Source organism: Indicator indicator, chromosome 8 (genome assembly GCF_027791375.1).
Source record: "Indicator indicator isolate 239-I01 chromosome 8, UM_Iind_1.1, whole genome shotgun sequence".
Taxonomy (NCBI): Eukaryota; Metazoa; Chordata; class Aves; order Piciformes; family Indicatoridae; genus Indicator; species Indicator indicator.
This window is the reverse complement of record NC_072017.1, coordinates 24,964,285-24,981,641: the sequence shown is the minus strand read 5'-3', so window position 1 is coordinate 24,981,641 and position 17,357 is coordinate 24,964,285. Positions and strand designations below refer to the sequence as shown.

The window sequence follows — 17,357 nt, the reverse complement described above, 5'->3', positions numbered from 1 at the left end:
CAGCTTAGAATGATTAAACCTCAAATGATCTTGTGCCAGTACGGGATCTGAAAATTTTGCCTCACAAATTAAATAACTAACAGTTATATAGCACACTTGCTACAATTACTTCACCTTAAACAGTCTGTACACATATGGGGGGGGGGGGGGAAAGGAAGGAAAAGAAAATATATATGGTAGCTATCATTAATAAAAGTAAACTAATCTCAATGGCAAGTACCTTGGGAGTTTTAGTACCCAGTGCATTTACCAACAACTGACCATGGGAACAAATTATTTAAGGGTCCACACTGATGAGCTTTAACTGCAATATGTATTCTGAGCTATGCGCATAATTTTTCATGGTAATTCAGAAACTGCAATACAACATAAATTTCTTCTGGTAGCTTAATACGAATTTTTAAAATATTTAAAAGCTTTTAAAAAAGTATAAGTGATGCCTATTATAGATAGCATATCTGCAAGGGCTTGTTCCTCTCCATATTGATAGAAATCGTAACTCTGCCTTTAGCCTTAAATCCGTAGTGATGGGAACTCAACTACCCAGTAGTGCTCAGTTGTATACCATCAGGCTTAATTGTATCATGACTGTACAGTGTTAATACCTAAATACAATCTCAATCGAATGGTAGTCCTAAATACCACCCACAACACAAACCACAAAATACCAGAACAACTATGGTCAATGTTTTTAATCTTAAAATATGGGGAGTATTTAATCAGTTCCGATACAGCTGAATTAAATAACCCCCCTGTTCACTTGCCTGTCCTCAGATCATAAAACTGGTTTAAAAACCCAGAAGATCCCTAAACTTTCGTCGGTGCTAAGCGTAAACAACCCAAAACCAGGCTATGTTTACTTTCATATAGTAGACACAGGCATCACAATGAGAAAACATTTTGAAATGCATGATAAAAATATGAATGTTTTCACAATAGAGCAATTTTGTTTTTTATTTTTAATAATCAGCAACATTTTTTTAATGAAAAGGCAGAATAAACTGGGCTGTCTCTGTTGATTTCAGTGGGGCTGTTCCACTACAGCTCTGGAATGGGCAGAGATTTACAGTTTATGCTATGCTCCAGCCACACTCCACCAAAACTAAAGAAAATTATAAAAGAAAGCACTGCCATGATTCTCTGTTCAAAAGTAAGACAATAAGATGTACTGCTACACATGAGAGATGAGGAATAAGAAAATTCTGGTAAAGAGTGGGGGAAAAAAAAAAAATCTCCCAACATTTGTAAACCCAATAGTCTAGACAGAGCATCATCTTGATGTCGAAAACATCAAAAAATTATAGGATCTGCTTCTCACTCCGTATGTTCTTCCCTCCTCCAGTTTCATCCTGATACTTAATTTAACTCATTCAAACAGCCTTGCCAGATAAAGTCAAAACTAAGATAGCAGATTTAAGAAAATGCAGAAGGTGTTAAGCATATCAATACAGTGTCAGCCTACACGGCAGGGCATTAGGAGCTAAGCTGAATGCCAACCGCCTCACCCAGGTAACATTCAAATACAAGTAACAATTTTCCTCCCTTAATTATTTTATTCATCTGCAGCAGTACATTTTGGTTTTCTTACAGGAAGTCTTAAGATTTCACTTCACATATATATTAGGACCTGACATTTAAAAGAAAAGACATACAAAAACCCCACGTCCGCTGATGTGTCACAACTGCCAGCATCAAGTACAACAGCATTTCATTTTATGGTGAAAAGGCATCTCAGGTTTTCCCTCTGTAAGCTCTCTTGGTATATACAGCTGTACTTCCCAAAATGGAGAAATTGGCCTTTATTGAATAACGGAAATATAAAGCAGGTATTAACTTACCTTACGTCCATCACTTGCATGGCAGTTCACATTTAAAGGAGTCAGTAAAGCCATCAGTTTTTCTTCATTACCGCTCCTGTAAATGCAGAGTAGAGGATTACAGAAAGGGGGGAAGCAACAGAGCTCTTTGCAAAACATTTGCTAAGAAGCTGGATATCAATGTGTAGAATAATAAAATTTGTACTCTGCCAGGTACAATGTCTGATGGCTAAAGGATCTTCGAAACGTTACAAAAGCAAGGATAAATATATAAAATCACATTAAATTTGCAGTTAAGTTTATTACAAAAGATCATACAAAAACACATCTTGATCTGTCTCCTTAACCTCATCCAATATTTCCCTTATCTAATTTTACAGATCCTTGGAAAGTCATTTGCTGAATTAAACGTTCTGAATTAAATAATGTTTTGTCGCATAAGGCCCATAACATTTGATACAGCTGCATACCATTATCCAGATTTTTTTTAGAAAGGTTAATGTTCTATATAAAATTGTCTTGTGATGTCAGGAAAAAGGATTAAAGCATCTTTAGAACATATGACTGAACTTTACACCTTTTGTATATAGGCTTCCTTATGCTCTGTTCTGAAAAGCCTGTTTTCAAAAATATATCCTAAGGCAGCAGTAAAAACCAAAAGAAAAATTCTAATATTTAAATTGCCCCTAAAAAAGAACAGCCACAAAACGATGAAGAGGATTTCAGCAGCTTAAAGCAAAAACTCAATATTAACCTTATAACCACCATAGTGGGGGATTTCAATTACATAAACAGGCTTTTCCATTCCTACCAGACTCTGAAGCCCAAAAGGATTGATGCTAATGAAGTGATTTGCTTACATCATTTCATGGAAAAGCAATGACAATACATTACTGTTTTAAATATCCCTTTTCCTCTCCTGCTTCCACCCCCAAAACATGCTTTATATTCTAAGCGGCACTCACCTAGCAGCTTCCAGGAGTTCGTCCTTCTTGTATTCACCTAAATGATTGCAAAATATCATGCTGTTAGCATTTGGCAAAAGACAGATTAAGAAATGCAGTAGGAAGCAAATACAGAATTAAAACAGAGAAGAGGAGAAAAAAGCCCACACCCCGCTGGGTGATGGAGCTGTGACGTTAGCCAGCTTGTGGAGGCAGCATCACCAGTACCTTGGAGACGGGCAGCAAATTGACGCATCTTCTTGTCCAATCCTCAGATGGAAAGGCTTTCTTCGGACAACCAATGACTGCAAAATCTTGTGTCCAGAAACACAGTCCCGCTGATAACAGCATGTCAGCTGAAGACAATGTCCCCACCCCCTGCCCTATTCAATATGTCACATTATACTTGGGAAGCATAATAAATTCCGAGACAAAAGCGAGGCAGTGCAGCTTTTAAAAAGGTACAAATTACCGATCTCCAAAGCTCTACCTGCCTATTTCAATGGCAGTATTATGCTGCAAGTTCTTCAGAACAGCACTGACTATTAAAAAATTTCCAAATATTTGAATCATCAGCCACTTTCCAAGGAAATATGCATGTGGAATAAAAAGCACAGACAAAAGCATGAACTCTGCAAGAGGTTTTATAACAAGACGCTGAGATTAGAGATAACCACAAGTGATGTTAAAGCTACATTTACATCTGAAATTCTGAGTTCTAAGACAATTCAGGAAGATTTTTGCATCACAGGATTATAATTCCATGTATATACCTTAAAAAAGAGTGTAAAACAAGGTGACCTGTGGAAGTAAGATGGCATTTTACAAAGCTGAATCATGGTGACATTGTGCAATAAAAAATTAGGGAATTTCAATTAACAAGTCATAAAAATAGCTTTTTAGCAGCTTTGTAAAGTCACAGAGCAGAGGGTATCCCAAGAGCTGGAAGATGCAGGTCTTGAAAAACATACCATATACCACCTGCCAGAGAATTAAAGCCTCTAACCACAACACTAATTAAAACAGGAAGATAAAGGTATCCTGCAAGAAAGAAAAATCCTTTGTGCTGCCTCCTATATGCAAATGTAATAAGCCTTCAGTGAAACTCTCAGTAATGAGACTGAGGAAGGCCATCAGGCTATGGGAAATGCCAGACTGGACTGCAGGTAAACTGGAGGCTCCTTGAGAAAAAGTATCCCCCAACTAAGAGCTTCTGGAGGCTGTGAGAAGAGGGCTAGAGTCTTCACCTATTGAAAAGAGCTTGGTACTCACCCTATCACAGCTCCTCCAGTTATCAGCAGAGGGTGACAAGAACCACAACAAAAAATCATCCTTCTCCAAGGCCTTAAGCAGCCCTGTTTAGTTCAGCATCCTGCCTTCACCCACAGGTAAGCAGGAAGAGGGCAAGTACATACAGCCCTGCACTTTCTACTCTGCCCCCATGGCTGCATCTGAGGAATTCTCAAAGGCAGAATGTGCATCTCATCATACTGGCAAATTTTCCTTTCACATGTATGTTCAAGTGCTTTCTGAAGCATATTTAGCTTTGGGAATTCACAACAACCTGCAGCAAGGAGTTCCAACATGCAACCGCCTCTCACATGATGGGTCTCTTAACAGAGCAGTTTTGTATTGCTGAACCCCAGCAATTGAGCAGATGAGCCCAAAACAAAGGTAAAGAACTGAAATTGGCATTTCAAATACAGGCCATGAAGGTTAATTTAGCTTTTGGAAGAATTGATAAATCCATCTTAATGAAAATCTGTTTATAAGACAATTATGCAAAGATTTGATTGCCTTTGTCTAGCTACCACCCTCCAAACTCCAGAGGGGCTTCCTGTCCACCACTGGCAATTGCCATTGCCTTTTCTAGCTATGGTACACATTCCTCTTGCTTTTCTTTTAATGAAGATAAAATACTGGGCACAGCTGTGAGTGTTTCAAATCAATGGTGAGTGAAAAGCTTTGGCTAGCATATGAGAATGGAAAAAAAAGAAAGACAATTTATTACTACTGCATTACTTGTGTAACAATCTCAAACAGCTGGGTTTCCTGCAGGAAAGTTATTTGCCTGTATTATATCAAAGCTTTAGGGACCTAATCAGATTAAAAGATCTGCTTGCACATTCTGGTTTGGCAGCGCATCTAGGACTCCTAACCAGGCTTCTGAACACTTTTAGGTTAGACAAGTGCACCAACATTTTCCCTTCACAGTCAGTAAGTTGGTACTTCAAAACACAAAAGCTCTTTCCTCAAATATCTTGAATAGAAAAAACATTACTGACCAACAGACATGGAAGGCTGTGGCTCTTGATTTAGAAAGTATGATTTAGAGTGCATGCCTAAGTAAGTTGATTACTTTAAAACTCTTTAAAAAAAAGTATCTACAATTCTTGAAATTCGTCACAGCTCTCCCACACTGTGATCTGGATTAGGAAAATATCATCTTGTAATCAGCTAACTTCATTACTCCCAAAGAGCCAACATTTTGCAAAGCAACACCTAACACTATACTGGCACTTGCAGCACACCATCAGGTTTGCTAAAAAAGGCGAAGTGTGCTCCATGGGATTCTGCTCTCCCGAGTAGAGCAGGATGAAGGGGAACCCCTTGGCCATTCAGCAAGCAGGTGGTGGGCTGCCACCGAGCTGAGAGCATGGCTGACAGCATGAGGGAGAACTGGGCAGCACTGCCCGCAGGACCGGCTGCTGCTGGCACAGGCTGTGCTCCCACCAGAGGGCTCTGCCAACACAGCTAAAGCTGCCTGGCTACAAAGTGTATCAAAGGCCATCCTGCAGCACTTGGCCACAGCTACCTAATAAAATATTCATTTGCAAAGCATCTGAAAACAAACCACGCATGCTTGTGGCAGAGGTGAATTCCAAGTTCTGAGATGAAGTATAGGAACACAGACAATCAACCTCACATAATATTTCTGTTCAAAGAATGTCAAACTGTTTGACTTGAATGAAGCTAATAACATCAGCTCCTTTGGGCAGGTTAGGATTTACAGTTTTGCAAAAGGGCATCTGCAGAACAAAATCTAAGTAATAGCCTGATCTACTCTTCCAAATCTCTTAGCAGTTGCTAGACAGATAAAAGCATCCTTCCAAGCAGTGTTAATACACAGGATTTTTGATAGCAATGTTTTGGATAGCACAGAGCTTGTCTGTCAGAGATGTGAAAGTTCATGTTAGACCTTGCCACAGAAGACCAAAGGTGAAACACAAAGCTCCAAACAAATTTCACCTGTTTGCTCTCCAGCCCTTCCACCCTATCTCAGTTCAATCTGTTCTTTGTTTCATTGCAAGCCTGGACAACACACTGCCACATCACAAGACACATTCTGCCACATTGGGTACATGGGAAGTTGCAGGTTGTGTCTCTGTTCTCCACACAAGAGAGTCCAGAGTGACAGACCAGGAATAGCTGACACTTTCTCACCTGGCAGCCCACAAGAAGAGTACAGGGCTTGCTCACCTCTGCATGCTGGGTAGCCCAGAGACAGTCCGTCTGGAAATTTCTGGAGGCAAGGACAGAAAGGGCGTGAAACGGGAAGCAGAGAGAGCTACACCAAAGAATGGTAGAGGTTGACAGGAGCTCTGGTTGTGCAAAACCACTCCTCAGGCAGGACCACCTACAGACACTGTGCCCAGGACTGTGCCTAGGCGGCCTGTGAATCTCTCTAAGGATGGGAACACCACAGCCACTCTGTGCAAACTCTGCCAGTGCTCTGTTCCAATAAGCCTGGCTCATTAATTTTTCAGGTAGCTATCTCTTCAGGACCTCCTGTTTCTTTTTTGGCAGCTACAAGCCTACCAGTACTGGAAGTCAGAGGTGAAATCTTACGCCATTAGAAAATATGGCAGCTCTACATATGACTTGGACCACGTGCAGACTACAGCTTGTTATAGCCTGGGCAAGATGGTGCAGGAAAGAGGGATGGCAAATGGAGATTGCATTTGAGTTGGCACTGCTACAAAGCACGCAACGTATGGAATTCAAACAGTTCAGCAAAGACAAACACCATACAATTAAAATAAAATATACTTTTTCTATGACTCTTTAGGACTTCACAGATCCACGAGTGAGACAGCAGGAGGCTTTAAGTGCTTGTGACAGATTAGCAGGGGTTCTTTGTAGGTGAACAGTATTGTTTTGTGTTTGTTTGTGGGGGTTTTTGGTGTGGTTTTTTTGTTTGTTCATTTTTAATACACTATTTCTCTAGCAAACAAATTTTATTGTCAATGTGGCTGCTGTTGGAAGGGTCCAATCATGCCATTAAAATACTCATCAGTTTCTTTTTCCCCCATTTAACTTTTGTTATAAATAAAGCAACAGGGGCGATTAAAATATGGAATTAAATCAGAGCAAGGTATTTTTACTATCCAAAAAATCACAAGGCTGTGGGAATAATTACCTGACAGCAAAAATGTTTCAACAATAAGAGGTATGTTGAAATAATACCCTTTGGGAAAAGGCATTTATAACTAACTATTAGAATTATAACAAACACATGAGAAGGGAGAGGAACAAAAATAATAACTTCAGATTTTATTATGCTATTTTACTTTCCACTTGTTTAATGTTAATTTCTTTGTCTCTTGCACTTCTCCACTCAGCTGTTTCTCACAAGTAACCAGGCAGATTTTATAAGCTAGTAAGGCTCAACCAGCAACACAGCAAGTTCCTAACTTTAAGCTATTGCCACAGATGAAAAGCACCAAAGAAACTCTAATGCATGCAAGAATGACAAAAACACAGCTTGGGAGATAACGTCTTCAATAACAATTTTCAGACAAGAGGGAATATTATCAAGGAGAAAAGGTTTGGTACCTTGATTCTGCCTCTTCTGTAGAAGATGAGTCAGGAACCATGCAGGTGGATTCAAATTAGCCATTTGGAATAGAAATTTGAAATCTCACTATTCACTGAGCTATTTTCAGCTGCTTTTAGTGACATGTTTTAAACGGGAGGTGGAAATTAAAGAAACAAGCAAACAGCATTTTGTTTTGGCCTCAGATCTACCAAACCACTGAGCTAGCAACATCCTGCCTCAAGTAATTTTCAGTTTAGGTAGACAGAGCTTGAATCCAGAGCATTCCTGATTACTCTTCTAGAAATAGGAAACTGAATCTCTTCTAAGGCCTGGCAGAAAGCAGCATGCTGGGAAACGTGCTGCTTTGCATAGCACAGATTGGCAAAATCTCTGCTAAGGTTGTAAGTGATGGAAGAGGTTCCTGTCTATTAAAAGTACAAATCAATGCAAAGCACATATATTACATAAACACATATAAGATACAGCAGTTATTAAATGTTCTCTTCATGTATAAGTATAAACTGCATGTATCTTACAGATTTTGATCACTAACAAGGATTAGGTGGCATATCAAAATGAGTCTTTGGTGCACGTGCCATTATAGCACCATTAAGTGTACACTCGGCACATTATACGATTCTTTTCTCAAAAGAGCTCTTTTCAGTCATGCGGACCTGTTTGTTAAAATATGTTATCAGATTTCTTTCAACCTGCAGTGGCAGGAAGAGGAAAAAGTTCCTTTGTCAGAGGATTTCAGAGTTCTTAACTCTTAAATCACAGGACACAAACATGAAACCAGTCACAGCAGTCAGAGGAACCTTCCTGAATGTGCAGGGAAAGGACAAAACACATCACACTGCAAGACCATAATAAAAAATCCCCTCCCTAAAAAAAAAAAAATAAAAAAAAAAACCACAAACATCCAAAACCCAAGAACCCAACAAAGCAACAGAAAAAGTACTTTAAGACACACCACCACTCTGATCCGTCTTGTCTTCAGACTGAGATTGGAAGAAGAAAAGAATGGCAGGATTTCAAGAGACTAGGAAGAAAATCCAAATCCAAACTTTTGCAATTCAAAACACAATGATCTAAGAGAAAAACTGAAGGGGCTGAGGCTCATATTTTCACTGAAGTTCAATACTCTGAGATCTCTTGTGAAATACATATTGAATAGGAAATGTGATTGTTTTTCTTCTCAGAGCTGCTGAGCCTTCCCAATCACCTACCCCTTCATGCTTAATGCAAAGCAACATTCCCTTGGGTCCAGCCTTCAATTCATTTCTTGTATTAATTCTAGCTATCAGCAAAAACAAACTTCCACTGCAATTCCCACTACTCTGGCCATAGTCCATATCAATAACTAATAAACTGTGCTATTCAATTTTCCCAACAACTATATCTAGCTTGTTTCTGTAATATGTCTGCATATGTATTTTCTCTTGGGATTTCTAAGAAATCTCTCCAAAGGAAGACAAAGGACTAAAAAATATTTTGTAAAATACTTGAGTATAGTAGATGTGGATAAACAACCAAGTAGTATGACCAGAACTGAGCAGAAGAAATAAACTACTTTCATATTAGTGCACCTTTTAAAAAAGCCAGCTTCTTCCTCTGCTCTTCCAAGCAATCTCCTCAAGCAAGGAAATTATATGATCCCCTAGAATATTCTCTAAAGAGATATTACAGAAATGCTTGTTTATAATTTACACAAAGTATAGAAGAAAAGTAGAAAAATACTAAATATAAAACCCTCAGGAAAGCCATATTGTATAAAAGCAAGCTCCAAAATTATATTCCATCATCTAATCTTTCTGTGAAAAGAACTCCCGAGTGAACATGAGCAGACTCAATTTTGCAATCTCTCCGATTTTCCCATTTTAGATAAAACATGATAGCAAGCTGGGCAGAGTGTCTGAAAAATCTATATCTGGATTCAAAACTGAAGCATTTATTTAAAAAAAAAAAAAAAATCAATACTCTTCCAGATACTGCAAACATGACTGATCTTGTACAGGTTTAAAGAAGTGGGGATTTTTAATGTTTGCTAGGAAATTAATGAGACAAAACGTAAACGTGCCAAAGCATTTTTTTTAAACCAACTGGATGCTACAGTCCTCCCTCTGTACATCTGAAGCTACCTCAAGTATCTAAACTTAATCTACAATACTGAGAAAACAGAGGCTGCCACCTTGTAAAACTGCACGGATGTTGCCACCCATCTCCAGCTAAATTACTTCTCTAACTCCTTGACAAAAATGAGGAAACACTTCCTACAGCTGCTGGTCCACAAAGTGGCAAGCAGAAGGAACTACTTTGTAACTGGAGGAAACACAGGGCAAACCTGCTGAATGCAGCAACGACACCACCAAGCTGTATTTTGGAAGTTAAAGAAAACAACGCCACAACATTATTTTTATTACTAAGAGCAGAAACGTCACTAAAGATATAAAAAGAGTCAACTTGGTTTTATGCAACACTTAAGCAAAGTACACTTAAGTGTATCCTTACCAAAAGAATGTAAAAATAGGGGGAATAGATTTTGTTGTAGTGAACAATTTTGTCACAATAAACAATTCTGTCATGCCAAATAGGAAACTAGTTTGCAAACAGTTCAGTTTAAATATTTTGAGAAATATTTAACAACAACAAAAATAGCAAAATAATGGCTTTTCCACTTACATTAAAGTTGTGCGATTCAATTTTGCCTCACTGCTATGGACAAGTTTTCCCTCCCTGTGGGTTGTTTTCAGCCAGTTAAGTCAAAAGACAGTTGGAAAATTAGGAAAAGCTTGGTACAATTTAGGGGAGAGAGGAAACAGGACATGTGGATTGATATGAAAGACTTGTGCCAGTACCTCCAAGTCAAGAAGCACTGTGTTTGACTCAGAACATCCTTCCCCTCCCTTAGCCTTTCCATCAGCTTTTGATGTAAGAAATATATACTTAAAAGTTTCCCTTGGCTTTGTCTCATTTTTTAACAATGATTTTTAATGCCTTTTCTGAACACACATTTACACTAGCAGCGATCAGGCACAGTAACTCAGAGCACAACTTGCCTGATCTGAGCAGTGATGTGGTCTCAGGAAAAGAGCTACTTGGTGCCATACATGCGACTAGGGGTGCGGTTTTAAGAGGAAAGAAAGTTTGGATTTACAGAAAATGTTCAGTGTCTAAGTCTGCAAACGATTACCCTCACTAAAAAAATATCCAGCTAAGGGAAAAATAAATTTGTTATTTATGCTCAGGTACTTTTTGCTACTCCTGTTGGAGGAACACACCACAAGATGGGAAAATGGCCATTATAAGAGCTAATGTGGATATACAGGAGGTCTAGCTGTGAAGGATGACTTTATTTACCAACAATGAAAGAATAACGTAATACCACAAACAACTCAACTTTTGGAAACATTTTCAGTCCCCTCACATCAACCTCACTGTTCTCAATACTTTGCTAGTTAAATGCCTGATAGACTACTTCGGTTGGAAGGGAAACTGAACTGACCACTTCAAACTTAAAGCACCACAAAACTTAAAGTGCGTTATAAGCATTGTCCAACTGCCTCTTAAACACTGACAGGCTTGGAGCATCAACCTCTTGAGGAAGCGTGTTCCAGTGTCTCAGTAAACAAATGTTTTCTAATGTCCAGTCTGAACTTCCCTGGTGCAGCTTTGAACCATTCCCATGTATCATATCACCGGATACCAGGGAGAAAAGATGAGCATCTCCCTCTCCATTCTATTTCACCTCTTCAGGAAGCTGTAAAGAGCAATGACACTGCTTCTCAGCCTCCTCTTCTCCAAACTAGGCAAACCCAGACACCTAAACTGCTCCTCGTAGGATTACACACGATTTCTAAAACAAGTAAACAAAAACCCCCAACCAACCTACCAACCACAACAACAAAAAATCCCAAAATCAACCCAGCAAAACCAAAAAAATGCACCCACCCAAGCCAAACAAAAGGAAACTACAAACAAAACAACAAAAAAGGGTGAACCAACCAAAAAACCCCACACCACCAACTCCCTAACAAAAAACCAAACAACAAACCCAAACCAATCACTGTTCTAGATGATGAGACTCACTACAAAGACTGGAAGCAGAAAATCACAAGAAGAAAAGAGAAAGATGACAGAAAGAAAGAGATACTAGGCTCATTAAAGACAAGAGCTTTAGTTCACTAGACTGCTGTCACGTTTCACCTCCAAAGGAGAGGATTTGTTCTTCAATTTTTCATTTATGCATACAAAATCTCATCTGATACAATACAGGACTGCCTGTTTGAGAGAAACCTTATACAAGATGACTCTACAGAAGATGACTATAGAAACTAGTCACCAGTTAACGTTCAGGTTGATGCTGTTACTACACTAGGTGCTCTTCATTTCTATTGCACGAGAAAACTTTATCCATGAATAAACCAGATGTTCCTTCTTCATTCCAGGCCAGAAATGAAATACATAAACTGCATGTACTGTCAGCAGGACAGCTCTGCAGGTTTCTCTGCAGGCCTGCAGTGCAAGGTACTTTAATTATGTTCTGCATGAAGCAGTAAAAAATACTGTTTTCCATTCTCTGTTATTTCTGTTAATTCTCACTAGATTTAAAGACTCTGCTTAACTCAAATAATTAAAAATATAATTGGTCAAAAAGTATTCTTACATTTCTCATTCATCACAACCATTAGTTATTTTAAATATCTCCAAGAAATACATTCAGATGATCCTCTTATGCAATAGGATTACCAGCAGCTCCTAAAAACCCCTGTTTTGCCAGTGGTTTTATATCAAAGTTATTCTGAGTTACATTTGATTTTAGCTTCCAAAAAAGTGGTATTTTAAATCTCAGTTTGACCTAAAACAAAAGAGAACCAGGCAAGAGTTAATGCAGGTTGTCTCCACTGTGTCCTAGTTGCATTAGTTCAGCATGAACCAACTCAGTATTACCACTCCTTCCAGAGAGCGTAAACCACTGAGAAGTAATACTGCACCTTCCCCACCCACCAGCTCACAATTCCTGATTATGTGTTTCTGTTAGAGCCCAGTAACTGATGCAGGACATGGTGAGATCTATTAGTGAGAGATCTGGTTTCCTGATGCTGACTCTCCTTTTTGACATTCTCTGAGCATACCTCAGAAGAGAAGAGCAAAGACAAGACATAAGAGAACTGGGTCTGTCTTGAGAGACTAGACAATGAAAACTGCAGGGAAGAAGACCAACTCCCAGAGAAAGGACAGCTCTCACTGTATCATACTGTGCCATTAAAACAGTCCTAGCAGGTATGCCGAGCGTAATATCCTTCACACTACAGTCATCAAAATGGTTTTGTGTTTGGATGAAAGAGACAAGGCTGAAAAGGAACGGAAAAGGAGATATTCAAAGGGATGGAATATTAAGTTTCTAGTGTCCCCTTTTCTGTTCAACAGCCATGCCAGCAATCTTGCCTCCTGCTGGTGGGCTATCTAGTTATCAAACAGTGCAAGACATTAGTCTGCCTCTGTTTTTTTTTGGACAACACAGCTTATAATATTTACTATTTTGGCCTAAACAGAAGGGTATGCTTAGATGTGGATGACCTTACCATTCTTACACGTCCTGATGGTGCTTCACAAGAAAACTCCCCTCTAAGACTCAGCAGTGTCCTGTGGCAACTTGAAACATACTTGGAAGTATGGTACTTTCAGCTTTTAGGGAGGGATTCTTGGCCTAAGAAGGAGGGTCGTTGCTAACAGTCACACTCTTTTCCTTCTCCCAGGTGCAAAGAGAAAATATCCTATATGGAAAGGTACAGCTGCTTATTATAAGGAACCACAATGCACTCAAGTCATGAATTATTTTCCCTCTGGCTTCCTAGATGTCCAGGAGAAAAATACTCAGCTACCATCTTGCAGTAACGCAGGCAAACAGAAGTGGATGAATTCTTGAGATACAGCTAACATTTTCCCCACCAGTGATCAGGAACCGGTTTCTTTGGATAGCTCAACATGATTTCAAGAGGGGGAAAAAAGATCCATTAAAGGCAAGATTTACTGGGTAATTAGACCAACAATTTCAAGAACACTGCTGAGAGTTCTCATCTAACTCCCTGAGGATACTGCATCATTTGAAAAGGAATCACTTAAAATACCCATCTTTTAGATTTGTGGGGAATAGCAATGCAAACAGATGTTATTCTCTCCATCCTTAGACAAGTATTGAATATATGAATATGTTGCTCATGTTTTTAATGTTTGTCTTTGCTCTTTCCATCCCTCTAATTTTATCAATTTTTTTAACATACGAGGGGAAAAAAAGAAAAGATTGCCTTTTATTTCTTGCAAACTGGGAAACTGGCCCACAAAAGATTTTTGCTATGATGGCTAAAAATTAAACAGAGTCTACACACCTGACTTCAAAGGAATTGTTATTTTTCTGTGTTCTGTCAGAGAAAATAAATCCTTCACTTCCAGGGCAAAGAACAAGAAGAGACTAAAGCAAAGCCACATATGAAATAGTGTATCAGTCAGAAAACAACATCTCTTCACTCAGGACCGCTTTGGCCCATATTTTTAGAATGCATTATAAGAATAAAAACCTAAGCTCCTCTCAGTTGCAAAGTGGACACCCAGGTGTTTGGATGGTTCTGCCAACTGGCAGCATTCTCCAGCACCAGATTATCTGTTCAATTTCAGTACATAATTGTCTTGAACAGGTGAGACTTATCCTGTGGGCAAAGGATAGCTGAAAGTTTGACTCCCTGCATTCATTCCTGCCATAGTCTGGTCATAGAAGGAAGTCCCTCCAAAAGTTTAATTCAGACTGGCCACACATTAAAGTAAGACTGTTCCTGACTGCAATGTTTAACAGTGGATATAAATCAAGATGCCAATGCAGCCTACACCCTGCCTCACACTTGGGGCAGAGAACTACAGACCTTTCCATTACAGTGAAGTCGGCAGGAGTTCAGGGAGGAGACATACACGAACCCACTTACGATTTTGGGATGTCACTGACTGCACAAGAAAGTAATAGGAATCATGGGGCTTAATCCTCTAAGCAGAGCATTAGAGTAGTAATTATTAGTAGTATTACTATAGTAAAGTAGAAAAAGTAACATGCCCATCAAGATATCGCTTTTATAAAAATTAGTAAAATCTAGAATTTATTAAGAAAAGATTCAAATAGTCAGTTCTCAGCTATTTACATGGGAGGTTCTCAAGTCTCTGCCTTCCTTCACTGATGGTAGGACCACAGCTGCTGAAAGGAAAGTGCACATTTCACTGAGTCTAGCTGTCGGCACAAATCTATGCAAGAGCTTTTCAGAAATAAATAGCCCAGTTTTCCTAGATGGACGCCATCCCATGCTTGTTGTCTCTTAATTCTGCTCTCTCCCATGTGACCCACCAAGAAGCAAAAGCAGATCAAATACAGAAACTTGGGGGATCTGCACAGACTAAGTCATTTGTCATAGGAAGCAGCTGCTTTAGGGCTGGCTGGGGTAAACATGAGGATCCAAGAGAGCCTATCATGTATATCAATTAGGTCTTTTTTTGTTGTCTTCACTGCAGTCATACTGACAAGCTCCTCTGCCTACAGTCATACCAGGCTTATTCTCCAGAACAGCTGGCAGCCTTGTCAGCCACTTGCATCATCTGGCTTGTCTTACGTCAGAACCATAAGCACAGCAAGAGGTGATGATGGCAAGTCAGATGGAAGCTGCTAGTAATGCTGCAGCTCTACTTGTCTGCTACTTGTATAAGGATAAAGCTATTTCTCTGCCCAAATTGAAAGAATAAACTGAATCCATGCCAAAATATTCTTGCCATTACACAAAACGAAGTTCAAACACACAAGAAAATTACTGTATTCTTAAAAGGCAAGTAAAAAAAAAAAAAAAAAAAAAGAAGTAACAGAACATTAGCAGAGGACAGGATATGGATCATGATGCTCTATGGCAAATAACCAAAAGACAATTACGTGATGAAAATGCCACTGAAAGAGCAGAAAATACAGAAGGTTTTATTTCAGAACACATGGGAACACCCTCAAGACCATAGTTCTCCTTTCTTAGGTGACCAAGGGAAAAATATAGGGCTAAAGAAAGGAAATGTGCCATTCAAAAATCTGTACCCTATAAAATAGACACCTATCTCAAAATACCTTCCAATGACATTTCATAATATATGCATGAAAATGCTAAAGTTTCAGTCCTCTTATCGCAATACAGCGTGTAGCACAGTACTGGACCATATGCAGCTTCTGTTCAAAGAACAGACACCTGACAAACAGTATCTATGAATAGTAGTCTCCAGGGGATGTCTTTTGAGTACCTTTCTTTGATTTGTAAATTATTTTAAAGGATCCTTACATACTGAGACATTTATATTACCAGTCCTATTTCCTGCATCCTCCAAAAAATCATTGCTTATACCCTTTTCAGAGTAAAATTCCATACTTGTTTTTTCCTGACACCTGAAAAATTACGCTTTTCTCTCCGGAATATAACACTTTGCTCTTCTGCCAACAAGGAAGCCATCAACCACTAGTCAGTTTTTCAGCTTCATTCACTGATTCTAGACTGGTACCTCGCCATGTTAATGTCTCTTTTGAAAGATGCTTCATCTGTGAAGTACTACAGACACTTCACTCCTACAGACAACTAGCTGCCATTTATGGATAGAAAAGACAAGCTCCTGTGGACATGTGGAGAAATAATGTTTTTAATGTTTTACTCATTTTTGCCTTGAATGCTAACTGAAGACTGTACATCCTTCTCCACTTGGCAGCACAGGTTTTGCAGCAGCTTCGCCTCAATTTTTAATCAGGATGGCAACACAGAACACATAAAAAGAGCACTTACTATGTAGAAATGAAAACTGCACAACATCCAAAAAGGGAAATCAGAGTTGAATGTGCTCCTATCTGTACACCATCCACAAATACTGAAGGAACCAGCACATAATTTTTATTGAAGGCCTGGCAAGAAACAGTCATAAATTTACCAATGTGGGTGGCATTGCTAGTTTAGTACCTCCTTTTAAGGGGAAATCAATTCAAGCACTTTCAGATCCACAGGCTTGACCTCAATAACAAATACAGGTGAAAATCAATTCTCAAAGAAAGATGACAGACACAATATGTGACAGCATCAGAAAGGTAAATTACCCAAAATGAATCTTTGATGCAATTACTTGTGGTTAAAAGGAAAACACAAGAAAAAAAAAACAACACAGCAAGAAAACCTTATCCACAGATACATCAGACATTATTAGTTCAGATAGGGATTAGTACAGGTAGGAACATTAAAGGAGCCTAAAGGGAAGACAAGTAAGGGTATTCTTGAAAGACAAACCACTGGGCTGAAAGTAGGGGCATGTAGCTTTGTACACTGGCATTTACATTATTTATTCCTAATACCTTCAATTTATGCAGTGATCTCACACAGTTGATCACTACATTAGCAACAGCAGCGTCAAGGCTGCCATTAAACTGAATTACAGATTGAATTACAACAGCAAAGTAAAAACTCCTTTTGAATGTAACCAAACCCAACAAAGCTGCAATATAACAAACGAGAGACAAGTAATCCAAAACGATCAACATCGACAGTTTGTCCCCATGGGAGGAACTGAACCAGACCAGATAAGGTTAGCGAATTCTGTTCCATGGGGTCACTAAAACATTCATTTTTCTTCCAACAGTGCAGCCTGCCAGGAAGCCTTTTGTACATCAAAATTCTTTTAGTGCTCACATCTTCTGCATATTTATATTGAGAAGTCCAGGGAACTATAGGC

General features: G+C 39.0%; 1 protein-coding gene across 1 annotated transcript in view; it reads right to left on the bottom strand.

Annotated features, from left to right (window-relative positions):
* The window catches only part of TNKS (tankyrase), a 120,847-nt gene that overhangs the window by 54,308 nt on the left and 49,182 nt on the right, over window positions 1–17,357 (bottom strand). Inside the window, exons 4-5 of the mRNA XM_054382953.1 lie at window positions 2,783–2,819; window positions 1,839–1,914 (exon numbers count right to left, since the gene is read on the bottom strand). Coding sequence (XP_054238928.1) covers window positions 1,839–1,914; window positions 2,783–2,819 — 113 coding nt within the window. The remainder of the gene's footprint in view (window positions 1–1,838; window positions 1,915–2,782; window positions 2,820–17,357) is intronic.